Source organism: Ursus arctos, unplaced genomic scaffold (genome assembly GCF_023065955.2).
Source record: "Ursus arctos isolate Adak ecotype North America unplaced genomic scaffold, UrsArc2.0 scaffold_34, whole genome shotgun sequence".
Taxonomy (NCBI): domain Eukaryota; kingdom Metazoa; phylum Chordata; class Mammalia; order Carnivora; family Ursidae; genus Ursus; species Ursus arctos.
The window spans coordinates 30,987,832-31,009,784 of NW_026623030.1; the positions used below are offsets into that span (position 1 = coordinate 30,987,832).

A 21,953-nucleotide genomic window follows, 5' to 3' on the forward strand; every position below is an offset into this window, starting at 1 on the left:
GAGCAGAGCCCGTGCCCCTCACCATGCACAGGGTCCCTCTTCTTTCTAGTCTGAGTGTTTACAGCCCCTCCCGTCCCACTTTGGCCCATACTGACCTCCTTCCCCAGCTGACTGCCATCAGCACAGCCATCTGCAACCACCCCTGACATGGACAGTGGGTGCTGCCCCCTCCACTGGCCCCTGGCCCACCCTGCCGGCTCACGGCTTTCCCTCCTGAGTGACCACATGCTGTCAGCGGCCTGTCCCGCTGGCTGCTCTGCAGCCTTCGTGTGGTCCTGTCGTCTCTCAGCTACTGCAGGAGAGCCCACGTGGTCTCCCCGACACAGCCTCGCCTGGCCTCAACTGTGCTCGACCACTGCCCATCAATGTCCCAGCACAGAAGAGTGAGGTCTCACGCTGCCCGGGCCGTCAGTCAGCCCTCCATCCCACACCAGCCCCAGCACACACCCCTGACCCCGGCCCACCTGCACGCACCCCTACCCCTGCAGCAGGACCTGCCCCCAGCCCACCATGCCCCCTAGACAGCACGAGTCTTCCTGCACGCCCTGCACAGCAGCACCCCCTGCTGAGACGCACCCCACGCACTCTAACGCCTCCTGTTTACTCAAGACCACTTCAAAGAGCTTCCCTGGACTCTCCAAATACTCACCCCCCCCCCCACCCTGCCAACCCCCGACACGGGCACTCAGGCTGCTCACAGTGCTTCCCGCACTCAGGAAACCCCTCCCCAGGCACCGAGGGGGGGGGGGAGAAGGACAGGAGCGGGCAGGGAGGCTGGGGAAGGCGACGGCGTGCCCTATGCAGGTGTGCAAGGGCTCATCGAGAGAATGTTCACATCGCTAGCACACAGTACTTGACGGAAACGCTGCCTACACGCCAATTCTGCCGCAGGTCTCCAGAGAGTGAATGTTTGTAACACATCGAGTCCCCAATACTGAGTCTGCACAACTGGCAGCCTGGCGAGGAGCAGACAGGTTACCCACGTGCAGAGGGAGGTCGCTGCCTCCGCCGGCCACCTGGGCTCTCATCTGGCTCAGCTCTGCCTCTGCCGACTCCTTGGCGGCGAGGGCCTCCTGCAGGCGGCGGCTAAGGATGCCCACCGCGTTCTCATAGGCCTTGTGCTTGGTCTTCATCTCCTTCTGAGCGCTGCTCAGGTCTGAGCCCAGCCGCTTCATCCTCTGCTTCTGCTCTGTGATAGCCCTGGGGTGTGGCGGGCAGGACAGAGAAGTGGGCTGAACTCACTTCCACAGGACGCCCTGGCAGCAGCACCAAGGACAGGCTCGTCCATGCCCGTCCGTGCCCACCCCAGCCCCACCCCGGCTAGCTGCCGCTCCTCCCAGATCCATCCCCCAGACAGGGTCGGTGTCGGCAGCCCCACAGAGCCCAGCCCTGCACCTACACCTGCCCTGCTCCCCTCTCAGAGCCGCTGAAATGATCTCGTGAAAAACGGAGGACACTGCTGTCCTTCCGAACAACACTTCCAGTGCTCTTCCTGAATGGCAGTAATAATCTCAACAACGCAGCTCACAAGTAACCTCCAGCTGACAAGTAACGCAGCGCAGGCTACCTGGTGTGCACACGCACAGCAAGACGGATACACACGGGCGTCGGCCCTGCCAGGGGGACCAGGAAGGGAAGGCGCTGCCACATGCACCTGGCGTGGAGCACACACACGGAAGGGATGCCTATTCTCCGCAGGCAGCCCCCAAACCAGGATGGGGTCCACTCTCCAGCCTTCACTGTGGAATCTGACTTTCCTGGCTGCCTACGTGTAGAGCCTGTGCTCCCTCTCCTCGGCAAGGGCTCCCGACAGTGTGTTTGGGCTTCCCTGGCCCTCAGCTGCTGCGTGTCCCCAACAGAGCTCAAGGCCGCCCGCACACGCCTCGGAGCCACTTACTTGGTGGCTTCTTGCTGCAGCTCTTCAATTTGCTTCTTGAGCACCTCATTGGCCTCTGTAAGAGCCACCATCTGCTCTTTATCGAACTGCAAAGACTTCAGAAGAAGGGAAGAAAAGACAAAGTGAGGAGAGCAAAGCCCACCCTCTGCAGCCTGCTTCTCAGGACCAGGCTCTTCGTGGCTCAATGGTGCTGGTTCAGGGTCACCTTCAAGGACAAGGGCTCTGAGGAGGACCCTGACACAGGTCTGCTCTTTGTGTAAGTGATCACTTTAGAACAGTCCAGATGCCTGGAGGGAACACCCAGGTCAGCCTCTGCTTATGGCTCTGCCGACAGTCCCCAAGGGAACCCCGAGCCCCCAGGAGGCCCCTCTCAGCACCTGCTGGGGTGAACTACCAATGGCTGAGGGCCTCCAGCCCCATGCTGCCTCCAATAAGGAACCTGTCGGTCTGCCTGTCCTTCCAGGACAGGAGCCGCAGGAGGGACTTGTTCCAGGCTGTTCTGCCCTCCACCCCGAGCACGTCTGGCCGAACCTCAAAGTCAAACACATCCCAGACCTGCAAGTGCGTCTCCATCTCGTTGCGCTCCCTCTGCACCGACTGGAGGTGCCCTTCGAGGTCGGCCATCTGTTGACGGACATGGGACACTTCCTTCTGCAAGCGCACGTGTTCCACCTCCACAGACTTCTTCTCCCCTTGAAGTTTAATTAACTCTTGCCTCAACTCCTTCAGCTCTGAGTCAAGCCTCTTCTTCGTGGCCTTCAGCTCACCGATGAGCTGGTCTTTGGAGGTGGCGTCCCGCCGGTAGGCCTCCACCATCACCTGCCCAACAAGACAGAAGCTGCAGGCAGCACGAGCTGCAGCCTCCTTCAACCAAAGTGCTCGCCACGGACCCATGACATAACGTGTTTTGGACTACAGGTAACACATTTCACCAACTCCAGGACACCGTCCACTGAGGCCCAGTGTCACCTGGCGGCCTCACCTTCCCTGGGGCCCAGGCAAGTGCTCTCCCCCCAGCCGCACCACCAGGCTTCTGCTGCCTGCCCCCTGGCTTGCATCCCAGCAACAAAAGCCAGAACCGCTTCTAACTCTCCCTCGGGCCGGCCTTCCTCAAAACCCTAGTGCTGGCCACGCTTTGCATTCATGCCTCCAAGACCAACACCAGCTTCGCTCACATTACACGTGAGCAACCACCCTTTGCATGAGCCAAGACTTATTTCAATGCTACATCAGGGTGTAATTTTTCAAAGACACGTTAACAGAAAAGTCAGTCTGTGTCACAGCCCGGCATAGCTCTCTGACATGACAAAAGGCCAAGATCCACATCACAGATGCCAACCCTACTCTGAAACTGCATCCTGACTCGGGACCTTAAAGCAGGAGGGGTGAGAGCGCAGCTAGAGATCAATGCCTTAAAAACAAAAACCGAGGGAGTCTAAACGTTGCTTTTCTCTTGACCAGTTTTGCTCTAGAAGAATTATTAAAACACATGGGATTTTTTTCATACATTTGCTGTGCATAAAGAAAACCAACAACGCGTTTTTACCTTTTGTTGAAGAAACTGCTCCTTTACTTTCTGTGTCTGCTTCTTCAGGGTGGCGGCCTCCTGCTGCAGGTGCTCCACCTGCAAAGGACACGCGCAGACGCTACTGAGGCCGCTCTGCCCCAGGGAGACAAGGAGGCCAGCCACCATTCCCACCTCCCTCCGCAGGGTCATCGCCTCAGCCCACAGTGTAGCCACCAGACACTGCACGATGACACAGGCAAGACTCCAGCGTGAGAGAGTACCCCAACCCCCACATCTCCGCATTTTTCAGGGGCCAGCTGGCGTCCCTCTTACGGAGCCAACAGTAAGATCGAATTCAACCTCATCCAGAAGGTCCCCACAACCCCCCTAAACGGTGCCGAGGCTTTGCGACTTGCCTTCATGTCCTGTCTGGGAAGTGACGGGGCCCAGGGCAGTGTATGCAGAGGAAACACAGACCCCTGCACTTGACTTCCCAGAGGGAAACCCACCACCGGTTTCCTCGTCCTTGATGCTCAGGGAAGGCAATCTAAAGGCAACTTGTTCCCTGACGTGAACCCCACTGCCTGCACACCCTGCACCTTCCTCGTCCTGCGTTTATTAACGTTTGCCTACATCAGGTCACGTCACGCTGTCAGTGTAACAGCTCCCAGGAGTGGTGTGCTAGCTCATGTCCATACATGCCTGGACCCTCCGGTGTCCCCTGCCTTCACCCACAGACACACGACCATCCTGCCACATGTCCAGCGGGCCCCACTGTGGGCATGCAGCAGGGAAAAACCAAAAGTTCCATGCAACTTTTCCCACATCTGAGCTCCACATCATCTGTGGACAGAAACTGGGGTTTCTTAGATTTCTTTCTCTCTTTCTTTTCTTTCTTTTAAAGATTTATTAAGACTTTATTTGAGAAAGGGAGAGAGAGCACGCTCGTGCACTTCAGCAGGCGTGGGGCGGGGGGGGGACAAGAAGAGGGAGGGAGACAAGCAGACTCTATGCTAAGTGTGGAGCTCGACGTGGGGCTCAAACCCATGACCCTGAGATCATGATCCGAGCTGAAGTCAAGAGTCAGACACTTAACTGACTGAGCCACCCAGGTGCCCCTTGGTAGACTCCTTTCAACGCGCCAAACATGACTCAGTTTCCCAGCCCTCAGCACCTACATACCCAGCAGCCAGCACGAAGCACAAGGCTTGCTGGTGTGCGCCCCCCCCATCCGAGCCCTGGGCCCTGCCCTAGAAGCATTCTTCCACGTTTACAAAGAAGGTGCTTAAACAAAGGAGCCAAGAGCCAGCGTTGGTCCTTACACGTGTGATTTCCACTCATCACGGAATGGCAGCAAAGGGCATTACCTGGCTGGACTTGACGGCTAACTCTTGCCTCAGCTGCTCTAAAACCTGTGATGTCCGTTCGGTGCCCTCTTCCAAGCGCTTGGCTCCTCTGTCCAGTTCCTCCCTGCCACTCCTGGCCGCCTGCAGAGCCACCTCCAAGACAATCTTCTCATTCTGCAGGAAGCGGATGGTGTCGTCCCTGGAGGCGGCCTCTCCCTGCAGCTCCTCCAGCCTGGCCTGCAGCTCGTCGAAGCGCATCTGCAGGTCGCCGAGGGACTGCTCCCGGGCTTGCAACGTCTCCTGCGTCGAGGTCAGCTGCCTCAGCAGATCAAGGTGCTCCTGCTGTAACACCTCGAGCTGCTGGTCTCGCTGTTGCAAAGTCAAATTCACCTGGAAAACAGGAACTAGATTCACTGTGAGTGTCCTGGAATGAAAGCACGGCCCTGCTCCAAGAGCGTGTAAAGGGTTTAGATCATCTGGACGCTTTGGGGTCAGTGTGCCATATGGAAAGTTCTGGTGTGGAAGAATACCAGCAGAAGTCAACACCCAGCCAGGCCCGCAACAGCAGCCCAACTGATGATATGACAGCGTAACGAATGCGACGGACACCCCAGCACAAACGTGCACAGTGAGGCCGGCGGGCGAGGCCACGGCCGGTGCTTGCCTGCTCCAACCGCTGTTCCAGGGACGCAGCCGAGGCCGCCACCTTCTGCAGCTGCTCCTTCTCATCTTCGAACTCCTCCAGCCTCCGCTGCAGGTCCTCCTCCACCATTGTCTTTGCCTCTTGAATCTGCACAAACGCAGCTTCCTGGTCCCACATGTCGGCCTGAGCACAGAAAACAGTGTTTTTTTTAACAAGCAGGATAACCTGATGCCACTGCAGACTGAGTGGGAAAACCTCATCCACATCACTGTGCTGTCCTCGCCCCACATACAGAGGAGCCAAGGGCCACAGGGGCCCAAGGCTGGTGATCTCCTGCTGCCCAAAAGACAGGCCCCTCCACCTATTCCTCTGCCCACGGTTCCCGCGGCTGACCCTCAGGCGGGGCTAAGGGGAGAAGCAAGCAGACCACCAGCTGTAAGAAATGGGAGAAAGTGATGAGTGACCCCTCCCTGGCTGCCTCTAACGTGAGGACAGGCTGCAGTGTGTCCCTGCGTTGGGGATGTGATACTGGGAACATTCTTGTTCAGTTGGTAAAACCAGAGCAGGGCTGTCCGACAAATACCGCATTCCTTACGGTGTGATTATGTAGATAAGATCCAACACCTAGGTGTGCTTCTCAGGAAAAATCATCAGTGTATAACTTAAAGTTTTTTCAGTTCTTTGGTACTGAGCCCCTGAAGCAGATGTCTGCCGTGCCATGATGCTCTTCTGTCACCCTCGTCACCCGTGAGGACATGGGTGTGTGCAGAGAAGTGGGAGGCTGGGGAGCGGCCACAGTCCCAGGACGCCGACTTCCCACATTCTCAGCACACAACTGCCAGGCCACGTGCTGCCCAGATGTTGTGCGCTGTTCCTTCTCCATCCCCAACAAGCCTGCTGAGTATGAGTGGTCACCCTCATTTTATAACACAAAGGAACAAGGCTCAGAGAGGGTAAGAAATCACCCGGGGTCTCACAGCTAAGGAGACTAGCTGAAAGTTACTGAGCCCCACTACCCTGGAAACCTGCAGAGGCAGCTGGTCATATCCTAATTCAGGCCTTAAACGGGACACCAGCTGAGAGCTCAGAGGCTTCCAGAGACCCAACATGCTGAACGGCTTCCTCCACCTACTATGCCAGCATCTGCCCCACCGCTGGCCGAGTGCAGGGGCCCAGGCCCACGCACATCAGTGGAAGACAAGTTAGCACCAACAGCTCAGATTAGAGAGACACATGAGCTTCCAGTGAAGGTCAGGGTCGGAATCCCCAACCTTAAATCACTGCTGCTTGTCCAAAAGATCATTTTAAAAGACACTCGAATGCTTGCATATATAACGTTAATGTTTACATACACGTCTGTAAACTTTAACCTTGACCAGTGTCAAAACAAAGCCCCAACCCCAGACGACCACCAGCATGCTGCGGTCCCGGGATGGCAAGCCCTCACCTCGATGCCCTGGAGCTGGACAGCAATGCGCTCCTTCTCCTTGATGGATCTGTGCTGGGTTTCCGTCAGCTGGTGGGACAGGGACACGTTCTCAAGTTTTAGGTGCTCCAGGAGGCCTGCCTGGGTCATCTGTCCAACCTGAAGAGAAAAATTCCACAAGGTAGAAAGATTTCACACGCAAGTGCAGACCGGCATATCCCTGAGGCCGTGACGGTGAGGGTCCCTACCCAGCGATGGCCCCCAGGGGTAGCTGCTCCCCAAGACCCCCCCACGAAGGGCTTACTGCCTACCCTCCTGTCACCCACCGACACTTGGGCCATCTGGGTTGCTTGTGCCTAAGAGGGGCAGGCTGGCAGCCCAGATGTCAGTGGTCAATCCCCCCAAGGCTATGCACTTTGTAGCAAGCAAGACCTAACCAAAGTTCCCAAAGAAGATATATTTGTGAGCCCAAAGGTGAGGGGACTCATCTGGTCGCAGGGAGAGCAGGGACTGGAATCTGCACAAAAAATGACCTGACCAACTATGCCCAGGGGCGCCTGAGTGGCTCAGTGACTTAAGCATCTGCCTTCAGCTCAGGTCGTGGTCCTGGGGTCCTGGGATTGAACCCCGCAACGGGCTCCCTGCACAGTGGGGAGTCTCCTTCTCCCTCTGCCTCTGCTGCTCCCCCTGCTTGTGCTCTCGCTCTCTCTCTCTCAATAAATAAATAAAATCTTTAAAAAAACAACAACAAAAAGCCTATGACCAGACACATCTCACGCCCTGACCTCTCAGTGCCTGTCTGAGATATTTGCCAGGCTGACCTTGGCCATTCCCAGGAAACAGTCCAGCCCGGGGTCAGATAGTCAGGCCTCCTCTGACCCACCGCCTCTCACACAGAAGCTGCCCAGCACAGCATGTCACCCCAAGATGGGGCTCAGGCCAGAGAAGCCTGCGGGTACACGGATCTGTGACTGGATCTCCCTGCACATTACTTCCAGATCTAATGTGGACACTTCTTGACTTGTGATGCCAGATGTGACCAGAAGTTGTGAATTTTGGGGTCTAAATGGAAGCTACCCAGAACACGAGGAGGCGCCATTTGCTGGAATTGTGTTCTAAGGCAATGAAAGAAAAAAAGACCACCTTGCTCTGTCCTGCCGCCTCAACGTCCCTGTCAACATTTCTGTGTTACCAGGGAAAGAGGGAGGAAATGTCTTCACCCTAATCAGGAATGCTGACCCTGGGTTCTGGAGGTATCTGAGAAAAGCAGTAATGGCTCTCAGACTCTACTGCCCGGGGCCCTCCCTCCACTTCTGTCTTATGTCAAGACACGTAAATGTAGCTTCTTTAAATATTTTATGCCTCATATAAATATACTGTCGCTTCAAGCTTGCATTAACTTGTACAGTGATTTCCAAGTATATTTTAAGTAGAATAAATGCTTACCCACATGGTCCTTTGGCTTAAAACATATGTAACACAAATATAAGAATATTTCTATTTCATGTATTTGTAGACTTGAGGTTTTTTTTGTGTTTTTTTAAAGAGCATTTGGTGAAGTTAGTATTTTACATCTACTTAAATAAAGTTTTAATTAATCTGTAATATTTTATCTGGACGAAGGAAAAAAGGGAGAGAGAACAAAACCTATAGCTGAATTCAAAAAGAAGACAGAGGCTGACCGAGGCACCATGTGGCATCCTCACGATCTAATCAGTCCAAAGCACCAAGATGTGGAGCAAAGTGCATTTCAGGCACTTGCCTACGATCCTGAGCGCCTCTGGAGCACAACAGGCCCAGAGGGAGAGGCCTCAGGGAAAAGCACAGGGCAAAGTATTACTCCATGGGCCTGGACGGTCACACGCTCCCCCGCTCCTTGTGAAGCGTCGGAGGCGGACATGCCTGCACCCCCAACAAAATGGAGAGAAACAAGAGTGTTCATGGGGAAAGACCTGGTGCCCAAGTCGCTGCACCAAAGTGAAGCTCCAACCAGAGGGTGACACAGGCTGAGCTCTGCGTGTGTCAGAAACGACCCAGGAGGGCAGTGACCAGGGCACGGGAGCTGGTATGAGAGTGCTGAGACCCAGGCAGACACACGGCTGAGAGCTGGATTTAAACCACGGGAGGCAACCCCCCCCCCCCGGGGGGGACTCGTCACAGCTGTGGGCACAGGAGGGGATTTCAGAATTGAAAATGTGCAAGCAGAAGCTGCAAGGCTCCTGGTGTCAGAAGGTCGTGGAGGGTGCAGACTACATGCCATTTTTAAAAAATGTATCCATAAAATCTAAAAACAGAGAAACTTTTTAATTTAGGAGAAAGGCACCTGTTCCCCACGGGACACGTCAGGGGCCATACCTGGATGTGGGCCATCTCGCCCTGCAGTCTGACCCGGGCCTCCTGGGCCAGGGCGAGCTGCTGCTGGTACCACTGGCGCACATGCTGCAGAGATGAGATCTCGGCCTGGGACGCCTTCAGCTTGCTGCTCAGGGTGGCTCGCTCCAGCTGCACCTGCTGGAGCTGGTTCTGCAGGGCCGTCATCTGTTGTCGCAAGTCATGCACTGAAAGCAAGCAAGCAGAGCAGCTCAGAGCACCTGCTGCATACAGGAGAGCCTGCAGCTCTGCACGGACACGCCAAGCAGAGCCAGGCTCTCGGCAGAGAGCGAGACACACAGCCAACTCTCATTCACACTGCAATTGCGGGTGCTGAACCACAGCTCCCCGGGGGGAAAGAGCGGATCTACGGATCAATACACAATCTTGTTTGATGTGTGTGTGAAGCACCTTATTTAGTCTATAGTGCTGCTTCATCAACACTGAACTCACAGCCAACAGCACGATAACTCATGCCTCAACAAAGCTCACCTAACACACATATTCTCTCCATAAAACACATCACAGACTTCTTGTGCTAAGAGCACATGACCGTGTTTGGAGTTCCTTTTAAATAGTAAAACCACCCTAAAAAGCATAAAGATGCAAAGGAGGTGACGCTCAACCGTAAGAGGGCACCTGCTCAGCTGGGAGTGAGCGTGCTGGGCAACACCCCGCTTGCACAGAACGCTCCTGCCCACAAGTGACCGAGCTCAGTACTGCCTTGGGGTTACAGACAAATTTGAGTGAGCCGGGGAATTCACAATTAGGGATCCACGGATACTGAGGGTCAACTGTGTGCCCACAAAGCCACTGTGGGTGCTATAGATCTGGTCTTCGAATGGCCTGATGGTACCTGTGTCGATACACAGAATGGTACTGTGCTGCTTCCTTCACTAAAACCCACTGGGGGACTGATCTAGTCAACTCTTAACACTGATGAGGGCAGAGGGGGAGGAAAGGAGGAGACAGGAAGTCACCACAACCAAGCACGCTACAAACAAAACTGGTCAAATACTCTAAAACTAAAATTATACCCAACATTTAAGAAAACACTTACCATTTTAAAGTCCATTTCCAAAACTTAAAAAACAAACAAAAATGATAGTGTAAGAGGATCCACGATCCCTTATCAGAAATTCGTGGGGCCAGGTGTACTTCAGAGATTAGGGTGGTGGCGCTTTAGAAAGGCCATCCCAGTCCAGAACACAGCAGACACGCCCTCGGCTCCCCGTAGGGGCACTCATACCATGTGAGTCCCAGTCAGCTCTGCTGTCTAACGAGCTCTGGTCAGGTCAGGCCTTGCAAGCCAGACTTAAACATTATTTTGGTGCTTGGAACTTTTTGGATTTTGTAATTTTCTAAAGGGACCGATACCATGAAATGCTCAAAGACTGAAAACAGTCTATAGTTGTGCTTCTCAGCTAATACTTTCTTCTTTCTAGAACCAGGATAAAGTCTCTGCGACAGTACTTTGTCACTTCTTCTTTTATGTCATCACATCTGAAACCAATCTCACAGCCTTATGCGGTCCTGCACAGCAGCCCCCTACGCCACCCCCACTGCTATGCGAGAGGAACCTCACCCACCCAGACTGCACTGGATGATCTAAGACCCGGGCCCACCTTCGATCTCCCAGCGCCACTCCCCCGCCCGTCCTCCTCCTGTCAGCCAGCACAGAGATGTTGTGAGCAGGCAGGTGGCTGTCTGGGCACCTGGTGGGGTGTGCGGTACACGTCCCAGGATGAGAAGACAGCGTGAGGGAAGGGCCACAACGGGTTCTCTGTGCACAGCCTGCCACCAAGTTCCCCTGACACCACTATTTCATTTGTCTCTCATTCCATAGGTGATGCCCACAGGGATCCAGCTACGGCAAAAACTGAACTTATGGTACAAAATTAAAGGTTTACTAATCCACCACAGCAGTGTTGCTTTTAAATATTTTAAATAGAGGACGCCTGGGTGGCTCAGTTGGTTAAGCGTCTACCTTCAGCTTAGGTCATGATCTCAGGGTCCTGGGATGGGCCCCGCATCGGGCTCCCTGCTCAGTGGGGAGCCTGCTTCTCCCTCTGCCTGCTGCTCCCCTGCTAGTGCACACATGTTCTCTCTCTCTCTCTCTCTCTCAAATAAATAAATAAATACATCTTTGAAAATAAATAATAAGTATTTTAAGCAGAACTGCAATTCTGAGGAATAAGCAGGGAGCTCTAGCCCCTTGAATGACAACGAACTTTGAAGGCAAAGTGGAAACACTACTACCAACTACCAAGTCCGTTTCTAAGACCTAAGCCATGCCCCTTTGCTACATGTGCAAAAATGTACAGAATTCCATGCACTCAACCAAGAACGATCCTTACTTTAGAGAAGTGGACAGCTTGTATATAAACTAGCAGGGACTACAACGTCTCCAGCATATGGATACAACAGGTCAGTCCCTAGAGCAGACGCGGTGGGCGCCCCCCATCAGGCCACGGCTTGCTGCACTCCTCCGCAAGGACTCAGGAACAGAGCGCTCACCTGTGCTGTCCCTACTGAGGATGCTGCCCTGCATCTCTTCTACTTTGGCCATGAGTCTCTGGTACTGCTCCTCCGCCACCTGCAGGTCGCTGTTGGACGACGCCAGGCTGGCGTTCTTGGCTTCCAGCATGTTCTGCAGGTCAGTCATTGCTCGCTCCAGGTCCCAGCAGGACTGCTTCAAGGTGTCCACCTCCGAGCTGAGCGAGTCCTGCTTCTGCTGGCTGCTGTGGCTGTGCTCCACCTGCGCCTGCAGCCTTGTGCTCAGAGCCGCCAGCTGTGCCTGCAGCTCTGCCTTCTCTTTAAGTGCCTGGAAAGACCCCCGATCAGAAACGGACTTTCAGAAAATGAGCCACTTCCACCCTGTGCATTAAGAGGGCCACCAAAATGAACAAGCGAGACAGAGGGGAAAGCACCATGTTTCCCATGCTTCCAGCTGCTCTAACATGATGGCTCTCCCAAAAGAAGGGAGGTTCTCCAAAGAGGCCACAGGGGCAGGAGGGGCGACCACGGAGTCTGTTCACTCTCTGCACAGCAGCACCTGAGCTGTGCAAGCAGCTGCTCACCAGCAAGGATGCTGGAAAACACGTTTGTGCAAAACACAAGTGCACCGGCGTGCACGCACACACACAAAGACTCCCAGGAGTGCTGAGGGAACCCACAACACCAAGCGCTGCTAGATTCAGATCTGGGGGCACGCCTGCAGGGAAAGACCACCTCCTACTACACGAGAAGGGCTCTGAGGGTCTCCGGCCAGGGCCACGGGGCACAGAGCACACAAGGCACCACAGGGACGCTGTCTGTAGGATAAAGCAGGAGGTGAGAGGGAAGGTGGGGCCTTGACAAGCCCCAGGCCCCAGGGCAGCAGAACATCCAAGAGACAACAGGGGAAGGGCACGAGCCCCATCTGCCATCAGCATCTCCCACCTACCCGAACGTGAGTCTATCGGGGGTGTGGCCGGGAATTCCAAAACGCAAAGTGGGCCAGACAAATGCACACCAACACACACGAGAAGAAAACCAACATCAGCACGACAAACATCAAATTCAACAAACGGAAGAACAAATAACCCCCAAGATCGAGTTAACTGAGCAAATAAGCGAGACTTTGCAGAACTTGGATTTTTACAGAAGCCAGAAAGGATCACACCCATCACAATTCACACAACGCAAGAGCAAATCAGTATCCCAGGAGGAAAAGGAGGGACAGTAAAACAGAAGCAAACAAAGGTTCCGACATCGTTCTCGGGGCTGAAGGTGCGGATGAAGCAAAAATGCGTCTGATGAGGTGACATTCCAAAGAGGGACACACAGCAGAAGTCATGTGCCACCAAAATTCACCTTCATTCCCAGCGACCACCTCCTCAGTCGACACAGGTCTATGTGCACAGAGGGGTCGGTCTGTGTCCCAGGACCACGTCACGCAGAAAACTGCGTCAGGCACGAGGGGCACGCCGGGCACAGCCACACCTCTGCGCCCCCTACTCAAGCACCCACGTGGCCATCACACCACCTCTGTGCCTCTGCGCATCCCCCACTCTCCACACCAAACCGAGAGAGCTGGATTCCACCGAACAGATTTACCCTGACTGTCAAGAGGAAAACTGAAAATTAAGGGATAGAAATAAACAGATACAGCAAAATTCACATCAGCAAAAGCAGAAGCCACAGCAGAGAGAACTGAAGGGACAAAAACAACGTTACCATGCCAGAAGAGTGAAATCTGCCAAAAGGACTGTTAGGTATCTATCAGTCAAGCTAGGACAGGGATACAGGGGAAACTGAGGCACGCAGTCAGACGGGAAACGAGCGCACTTCTTCCTGAGGCTGACAAAGCAAGCGGTCAAAGGGAGAGGACACGGAAGCTGGCTCCTGCTTCCAGGTGTCGCACACCCGCTTCAAAGCTGCACACACTGGCCCGCCCGAGCGTCCATTACCTGACTGGCCTCCGCGGACAGCGCCTCCAGCTGCCCTTCAAGCCTCATCTTGTCTTTCAGGGCCTGCAGCATGGCGTCGTGGGTCTCGGCAGCAGAGCTTTCCAGGGACACGCTGAGGGACGAGGGCACGGAGCATCAGGCACCTGAGGTCGCAGGACGCAGCTGCGCTCCTCCTCACCTGCCCCGCGTCTCCAGGCACCCACACCGCTGCTCCTCTCCCCCACGTTTTTTTAAGTTAAAAGACTTAAGTCAAGCACTAATGCTCTTACAAATGCTACCAATAAACACCCCCATGGAGCTGGAATGTCCTTACTGAAACATCAGCCGGGGGAAGAACCCGTGCAGTTTTAGAGACACGTCTGCACAAATAGTGGAAAACAGCATTATCTTAATAATGGAAATGGTTACTGATCTATTCCGTTTCTTACAAGGCAACAGAGTTGTGCGTAAATGAAATGTTGAAGACTAAGCACGTCATTGGAAGAGCAGAACAATGCTGTCCGTCAGCTCTGGTAGTGAGGGGCGGTCTGCAGACGGCACCCACCTGCTGCAGATGCTGTCTGTCCGACTCCGCGTCTCCCCATTGACCTCCTGCCCCCGGTCTTGGTGCTCGGCTGCTGCGGCCTGGAGGACATCTGTGATGGAGGGGAACTGGCCCAGTGCACCAGCAGCAATCTCTTGGCCGTTGACCACATAGGATGCTTCTCGAGTGCCCATGGTGTTCACCAGAAGCCCGCTCACCCCACGGGTAGACATGCTGCTGTGGGAGGAGCTGTCACTCTCATTCCCATCGGCCTCAGACATGTTGTCACCGGTCAGGGATGCGTTCTCCAGGTGGTCATCAGCCTCAGGACATAGGCTAACCTCAGACACCACGGACGCCACACTGCTGTGGTTCTGCTTCAGAGAGCCCCTGGCAGAGTCTGCAGCCGGAACATTTCCACCAGAACTCCCAGTACCTGCGTCTTCAGTTTTGTAATCAGCCAGAGACCGAATTTTGCTTGATTTGGAACTTTTTTTCCCCTTAGGATGTGTCAGGAGCCCTAAGCTGCCCACCTTCGGGCCTCGAGGGACACTGGTGCGCAAGAAGGAATACTCCTTTGTCAGAGCCACGGCACTGGCCCGGGGCAGGGCTTCTGGGTTCAGCATGAGTTCCGGGTCGAGTGTGCTTGACAGTCTCGTTCTAGTCGCAGGCTGACTGGACTGAGAAAGAAAAGTACAGAAATGATGAAACCAGCAGTGCTCAAATACTGCTCCCCAGAAAGGCCGTGCCAAGTACCCTCCCTGCACAAACCCTCCGCACACCAGCTCCACACCCAGTCACCGGTCCCAGCACACACCTCTCATAACTGTGACTTGGCAACGTCTTAAAACTTCTACCACAGCAAGTCCCTCTTCACAACCCTACTCTTAGGAGGCTTTCCTGGCAGTCCTCCTGCATTCACTCTTCTCAACAGACTTGAAAATGTTCAAGTTGTTATTATTATATTTTAAAGATTTTATTTATTCAATTGTCTCAGAGAGAGAGCTAGAGAGAGGGCGGGCAAGCACGCACAAGCAGGGGGAGTAGCAGGCAGAGGGAAAAGCAGGCTCCCCACTGAGCAGGGAGCCCAATGTGGGACTCGATCCCAGGACCCTGAGGTCATGACCTGAGCCGAAGGTAGACGCTTCACTGACTGAGACACTCAGCCACCCTGTTTCTAAACCATTTCTACTGCCATTTTAATTTAATTCTTAGATATTTTATCATTTTATTGTTGTAATTATTATCTTTTCCCACTAATTTTATAACTAGTCATATTAGGATAACTATTGATTTTTCATATTTGTATTTTAAACTGACAATATTCTGAATCATTATTTTAATAATTTTAGAATATTTTAATAAATCTATTATAATTTTTTCAGGTGATCCTCTAGTTTTCCAAGTTATTACCAAGACCCGCAAATAACAACATTTTCCCTCTTTTTCAGTATTTTTATCTCTTACTTTTCTTATATTATTATGTCAACTAGAACTTCCCAAAGGGCCTTAAAGGAGATGGAGGATGATGGCAGACGTTGTTCCTTGCTGCTATTTCGTAAAGATTTTATTTATTTGAGAGAGAGAGAGAGAGTGCCTGTGAGCAAGGGGAGGGGCAGAGAGGGTGGAGGGAGGAAGAGAGAGAGAATCTCCAGCTGACTCTGCACTGAGTGTGGAGCCCAGTGCAGAGCTCCACCTCACCACCTGAAAACCACGACCTGAGCCAAAACCAGGAGTCGGACACTTAACCAAATGAGCTCAAGGCGCTCCCCAGTTGCTTTTCAAAAGGACTTTCTCTAACAGAGAAATAGCCAATCCTATGCTTATTCCATAAAATCAGTGCAATCGCGATAGGGCAAGGGGACAAGGTGGGGAAAGGGAAACATCTCAAAATGATACTGGGATGCGACGGGAAGAACAAATGAGCAAAAATGGCTGGAAAAGAGTCAGGGTGTAGGGCAATGGATAGACGGGCCAGTCCAGATCCTAACACAGACTGTGAAACCTCAGTAAGTAGACCCACTGAGAACTGAAAAGCAAAAGACAGGCAGACGACACCAAATGCAGCCCAGAAATCCATCCAAGTACAGGTGGGCTGGCAGATGTTCAAGCTGCCACGCAACAAAGCAGGGCTACAGCTGCTGAGGGGACAAGCAACGTGAGAACCGACCCGCTATCCACAGAGGGGCGAGTTCCCACCTCTCACCATCATCCAACACATAGTTAAAGAACACATTCTAAAATACTTTTTAGGGGCGACTGGGTGGCTCAGTCGTTAAGCGTCTGCCTTCAGCTCAGGGCGTGATCCCTGAGCCTGCTTCTTCCTCTCCCACTCCCTGCTTGTGTTCCCTCTCTCGCTGGCTGTCTCTCTCTCTGTCAAATAAATAAATAAAATCTTTAAAAAAATAAAATACTTTTTATACTATCTTATACTTTTTGTATAAGAAGAAAACATTGGCGAACTTATTTATAATCCTCAAATGGGAAGATCCTTTTGAAATATGACATAAACCCCAAAAGAAGTAACAGCAAAGATAGAAAATTTTGACTACAAATATTTAAAACTGATGTGCAGTGAAAAATACACCTGAGAAGTAGTTAAAAGATATGTCAAACAGGGAAAAAATATTTGCAATAAAGATGAAAAAGGGGTAATTTCCCACATATGTCACTTATGTAGCAAAAAGAGGCCAAAAGAAAAATGAGCAAAGACTGACAAAGATACACAAACATGGCGCATCTGGGAGGGTCAGTCGGCTGAGTGTCCAACTTGTGGTTTCAGCTCAGGTCACGGTCTCAGGGTCATGGGATCGAGCCCGACGTCAGGCTCCGCGCTCAGTGGGAAGTCTGCTTGAGATTCTCTCTCTCCCTCTGCCACTCCCCCACTAAAATAAATAAATCTTCAAAAAAAAAAAAAAACCACACAAACCACTAACACATAAAAGGTGCAAACTGCTAGGAGACACTGTTGTTCTCACCTGTCAGAGGACAAAATCTAATTTTTGTTATTTTAATGCTCACAAGGACAACACTGGCAGTGTCATTCTGCTAACTGGAATATAAGCCAGCCCAGCCTATCCAGAGTGCAACGAATATCAAACTAATACAGAGAACCTTTACCTAATAATCTGACGTTCAAGGATTCGTCCACAAAAGTCCACCAAAGCACAAAACACTCACTGCAGCACTGTCTGCAATTTCAGAAATCTAGAAACAACCAGGGGCACCTGGGTGGTTCAGTGGGTTAAGTGTCTGCCTTCGGCTCAGGTCATGATCTCAGGGTCCTGGGATTGAGTCCCACATCCGGCTCCCTGCTCAGCGGGGAGTCTGCTTCTCACTCTCCTTCTGCCCCACACCTCCCCACTCCTGCACTCACACAAGCAGGTGCTCTCTCTCTCACACAGTAAAATCTTTTTTAAAAAATACAAAAATTGAGAAACAACCAAAATATCAATCAGAAGAGGTTGCTAATGAAATGCTGGTCCACGCGCTATTGTGAAGGATGACAGCACTCAGCACATGGTGAGAAGGGCAGGCAGTGTGAAGAACCGACCACCATTGAGGCATAACAATGTTTTCAAAGTGTTTATCAGACTGTAAACAGGACAGAACTCTTACTCACCATGACTGACTCACATGTGGCATGTGAATGTGGGGTCTGAGCTATGTTCCTCGTGTAAGCGAAATATTCCCAAAGAAGTGTCCTTCTGCTCCTAGTTTAGTTTCAGTTGCTTATTTTGCATACTTTGATTTCTACCAAATTCCTGCCTTTTAGCACCTGCTGGACGGTCATAAGCCCCTTCACAGGGACCGACCACCATAATGAGTTCTGGCAGATTCTCCCATTCTAAGCTAACCCGTACTCAGAAAAACCTCGCTCGGCAACCTGCGCTCTTCCACACGCTGGCAGGTGGTGCCGACTGGTCATGAGCATTTCACGTGACACCCAGGAGCACAGCAGTGGGGAGCACAGCTCGGCGTGCAGACAGGCAGGTTCAGACCCCCACGCAGCCAGCCATTCCGCTCTGAGCTTCAATGACAGCCACTCCTTGAAGGGCTAAGGAGGCCTAAACAAGACTCTGGTCTGAGCACAGGACAGCACCCCCCAGAATGCACTCTGCTTCCGCTGGCCCTGCCCCGAGAGTCTCTGGAGTGGGACAGGTGGTGGTTCTCATACCAGCATCTTGCTGCCCACCTGCCTGCCTTCTTCAGGGTGTGGGCGGCTGAGCACGCAGGGACCATAAGTTGGTCAGAATAGCATGAGACAAATGCAATGCCCATTTCCATCACTTGAAGAGAAGTTATCTTACTGAAGACTAAGGAAATATCCTTCCATTTAAACCATCAGTTATGCATCTATATCATTTTTTTAAAGACTTTTTATTTATTTATTTGACAGAGATAGACAGCCAGCGAGAGAGGGACACAAGCAGGGGGACTGAGAGAGGAAGAAGCAGGCTCCCAGCAGAGGAGCCCGATGTGGGGCTCGATCAAGGAATGCCGGGATCACGCCCTGAGCCGAAGGCAGATGCTTAACGACTGCGCTAGCCAGGCGCCCCTATTTTATATCATTTTCAAAGACAGGAAATGATGCTAAATTTCACATGTGGAATCTTACACAGAACTCCTGACACATTAATCGCCTAATATTGGACGACCCAGGCAGGCCTCCAGGAGGTAGACTGAGGACAGGCCTCCGGGAAGCAGAGTGAGAACAGGTCCCTGGAGGCAGGGTGCACAGGCCCTGGCCGACAGTCACTGTCTGGTCTATATTCTGACTCTCACTTCACCGCTGAGTGACCTCTGATAAGCCCCTTACCTACCTGAGCCTCGGTTCTTCTTCCGTAGTGAACTGAACACAGTGCCTGGCACGAAATGATGACTAGCTGCTATCGCTGTAACTTCTGCTGGGCCATCGGGACAGACCCTGAAAGCCCCTGCCCAGGCAGAAGAGCCTGGTGGTGGCTCCTCCAGCTCACTTACATTGGCTTTGGAGCAATGACACCTATAACGTCACAGTACCCTCCTGGGAACACAAAGAGCCTGATGGGGACATGTCACCACTAAATCACTCACTGAAACCGTGTTTAAAGGTTAATTTTAATTTTAAATCCTTTTAATTTGAAATTCTCAAGTACACAAAAGTTGGACAAAGTATGAAACACCCAAACCCAACTGCCCAGTCATTTGATATGATCAAAAAGACTGTGCTCATTAGCATGCCAACAAAAGTTTCCTACCTGAACAGAACTGACGTCAGCATATACTCATCAAATCCACGTGACGTGGCACATGCTCTGACACTGTACAGACCACCGGTCAACAGACGCTACAGTGCTCATGAAATAAACCTAGAACTGACTGCTCAAGGAGGGAGAAAAATTATACCCAAGTACTTGCAGTCTCAGCTTTTCAAATGGCAGATACAGGAATCCAATATGCTCAACTACAGGGAAGGCGGCCCATATGGGACAGGAGCCACAGTCCTGCTATAGTCTTCCCGAAGGGTGGGAACTGCAGAGAGAAGTGATCTTCCCAGAGAAGCACAGACCATCCCAGCACACACAAACCAACGACAGGTAGGTCCTAGAAATGCTGTCGAATTTCTCTTTCCCACACATGAAGTTCCCCATTAGCTTGTTCAAGTCAGGGAGACTCACTCTTTCCTGCTGGCGCTTCACCCTGTACTGTCTGAGCTGTTCTTCCAGCCGTTTCCGAGCCTGAAGGCGGACCTGCTCCTCCTTCTCCAGGGGCAGGGAAGCCTCTGTCGAACCTGCGGTGAGGAAATGATCGTTTAAAAACTCATAAAGCACCAGGGCACAGAGGACAAACCAGAACAGCAGGTAGGCTGTTTAGCGTTCCATTACCAATTAAATATGATTTAGCTTCCAACAATGCTTCGCCTTCTAGTTTGAAAGAGCTATTTCCTGATGGAGAGACAACCGGGAGCCCTGCACGTGCATGGGAGAAGACCCACTGGCAAAGCACAGGGTCTGTGCTCACACCACCCGCATGTCACTCCCCACAGGAATCCAGCTGGAAAACGGACACAGCTCACCCGTGACTTGCAGCAACACGAGAACTAAATCTAAAGTCAGTGCCAGGGCCCTCAGCTCCCACGCAGCTCCAGCTGTGCTCGGGAGGTCGCACAGCAGCACGTGGACAGTCGCATCCACACAACTGTACTGAGGGATAATCCGAGCACGTGGTCAAGGGACACCAAACGTGACTTCCTCACAGTCGCATCTGCGGACACAATCTGACCCATGGCTTATCTAATTCCCACAGCGAGTCCTGTTACAGTCAAGTTTTGCAAAATCGAAAGGCACTCATACAAGCAGTACTCAGACATTACCTACTAAGGAAAAAAACTGTTCACAGTGACCCATTCGGGACTCACCTCAAAGTGAAGCCCGAGCAGGAGTCCCCACGGGGCCTGAGGCTGGTTACCTCAGTTTCCTGATAGAGACAACTCCTGTCCAGGGGCCAGACTCAAGGACAGGAGGGGAAATGAGAACTTTTTGGCCAAAAACAGAATTGAGAATATCTCAAAACCCTAATCTTTTATTTTGGGTAATAAAAGGGCTGAACAGTGAGCAAAAGGAACGACAGCCACAGGATTCTTTCACACTCAGCCATGCACCTGGAATGCTGCCAAGGACACAGGCAGGGTCAGCTCCCACACTGATGAGAGCAGGAACATGTCCTCATTTAGCCACTTCACAGACACCACCTCCTTCAGATGTGGACTCTGAGAAGATAAGCAGCTGTGGTTTAAATCATCCCTAAAGCCTCAGGGGCGCCTGGGTGGCTCAGTCAGTCCAACGTCCAACTCTGGTTTCAACTCAGGTCACAATCTCAGGGTCGTGAGGTTGAGCCCCGGGTCAGACTCCACGCTCCGCCAGGAGTCTGCTGGAGATTCTCTCTCTCCCTGTCCCTCCCCTGACTTGCAAGCACGCACCCCCCCCCAAATAAATAAAAATCTTAAATAATCTCTAAAACCTGCATAATTGCTAGGAACCCATCAAGTCATTACTAATGTGTGCGTTTATCACTGGAAAGGTCTACTACTTTTCACAAGGCTAAGGGACCCACATGGCAAAAACCTAGGGGTCTACAGCCTCAAGCACGGAGCCCAAGTCAGCAGACTCAGGGCTGGGTAAATACTCGCCAAGAGGGGCAGCTGGCAGCCGCAGAATACTGCCATGTAGGTACCTGGGGTTAGGGCTCACAAATCCCTACAATCAAGAACCCAGACTCATTATATGACAGCTCTGGACTTCGATGTTGACAGTTAAAAGTTATTTTATTTTTTTAAAGTAAGCTCTACACCCACGTTGTGGGGCTTGAACTCACAACCTCGAGATCAAGAGTCACACACTCTACCAACTGAGCCAGCCAGGTGCCCCTAAGTTTACAGAAATTTTAAAAACACATTGCAGCCCTAGTAAAATAATGCCTGTGAAGAAAAGGGCAAACAATCCAAAAGAAAAATGGGCCAAACAAATCAACAATTCACAGAAAAGAATGGTAAATGGCCAACAGGTAAAAGATGCCCAAATGATCAGGGAAGTGTGAGCTCCAAACTAAAGTACCGAAGAAGTGTTGTGGCACAGCCAACAGGCTGGTGAAACTGAGAACAGTGCGTGCCCAGGGGGAGCCCAGGCCTCTCAGGGTCGTTAGCGGTATAGCGAAAGGACTGGGCACGATGGAAAAAAGATGCCATTGCTTTCGACCAAGTATTCTGCTTCTGGGATGCAGTCCACAGAAATCAAAGCACGAACGCTGCT

General features: G+C 52.2%; 1 protein-coding gene across 3 annotated transcripts in view; it reads right to left on the bottom strand.

Annotated features, from left to right (window-relative positions):
• GOLGA3 (golgin A3) overlaps positions 1 to 21,953 on the bottom strand; it is a 42,528-nt gene that overhangs the window by 11,571 nt on the left and 9,004 nt on the right. For all 3 annotated transcript variants that reach the window (XM_026514625.4, XM_026514626.4, XM_057305808.1), the window contains exons 4-15: positions 19,824 to 19,936; positions 14,185 to 14,843; positions 13,641 to 13,752; positions 11,707 to 12,013; positions 9,175 to 9,377; positions 6,841 to 6,978; positions 5,415 to 5,576; positions 4,772 to 5,140; positions 3,444 to 3,521; positions 2,453 to 2,716; positions 1,898 to 1,992; positions 984 to 1,200 (exon numbers count right to left, since the gene is read on the bottom strand). In XM_026514625.4, the coding sequence (XP_026370410.2) occupies positions 984 to 1,200; positions 1,898 to 1,992; positions 2,453 to 2,716; positions 3,444 to 3,521; positions 4,772 to 5,140; positions 5,415 to 5,576; positions 6,841 to 6,978; positions 9,175 to 9,377; positions 11,707 to 12,013; positions 13,641 to 13,752; positions 14,185 to 14,843; positions 19,824 to 19,936 (2,717 nt within the window). The remainder of the gene's footprint in view (positions 1 to 983; positions 1,201 to 1,897; positions 1,993 to 2,452; positions 2,717 to 3,443; positions 3,522 to 4,771; positions 5,141 to 5,414; positions 5,577 to 6,840; positions 6,979 to 9,174; positions 9,378 to 11,706; positions 12,014 to 13,640; positions 13,753 to 14,184; positions 14,844 to 19,823; positions 19,937 to 21,953) is intronic.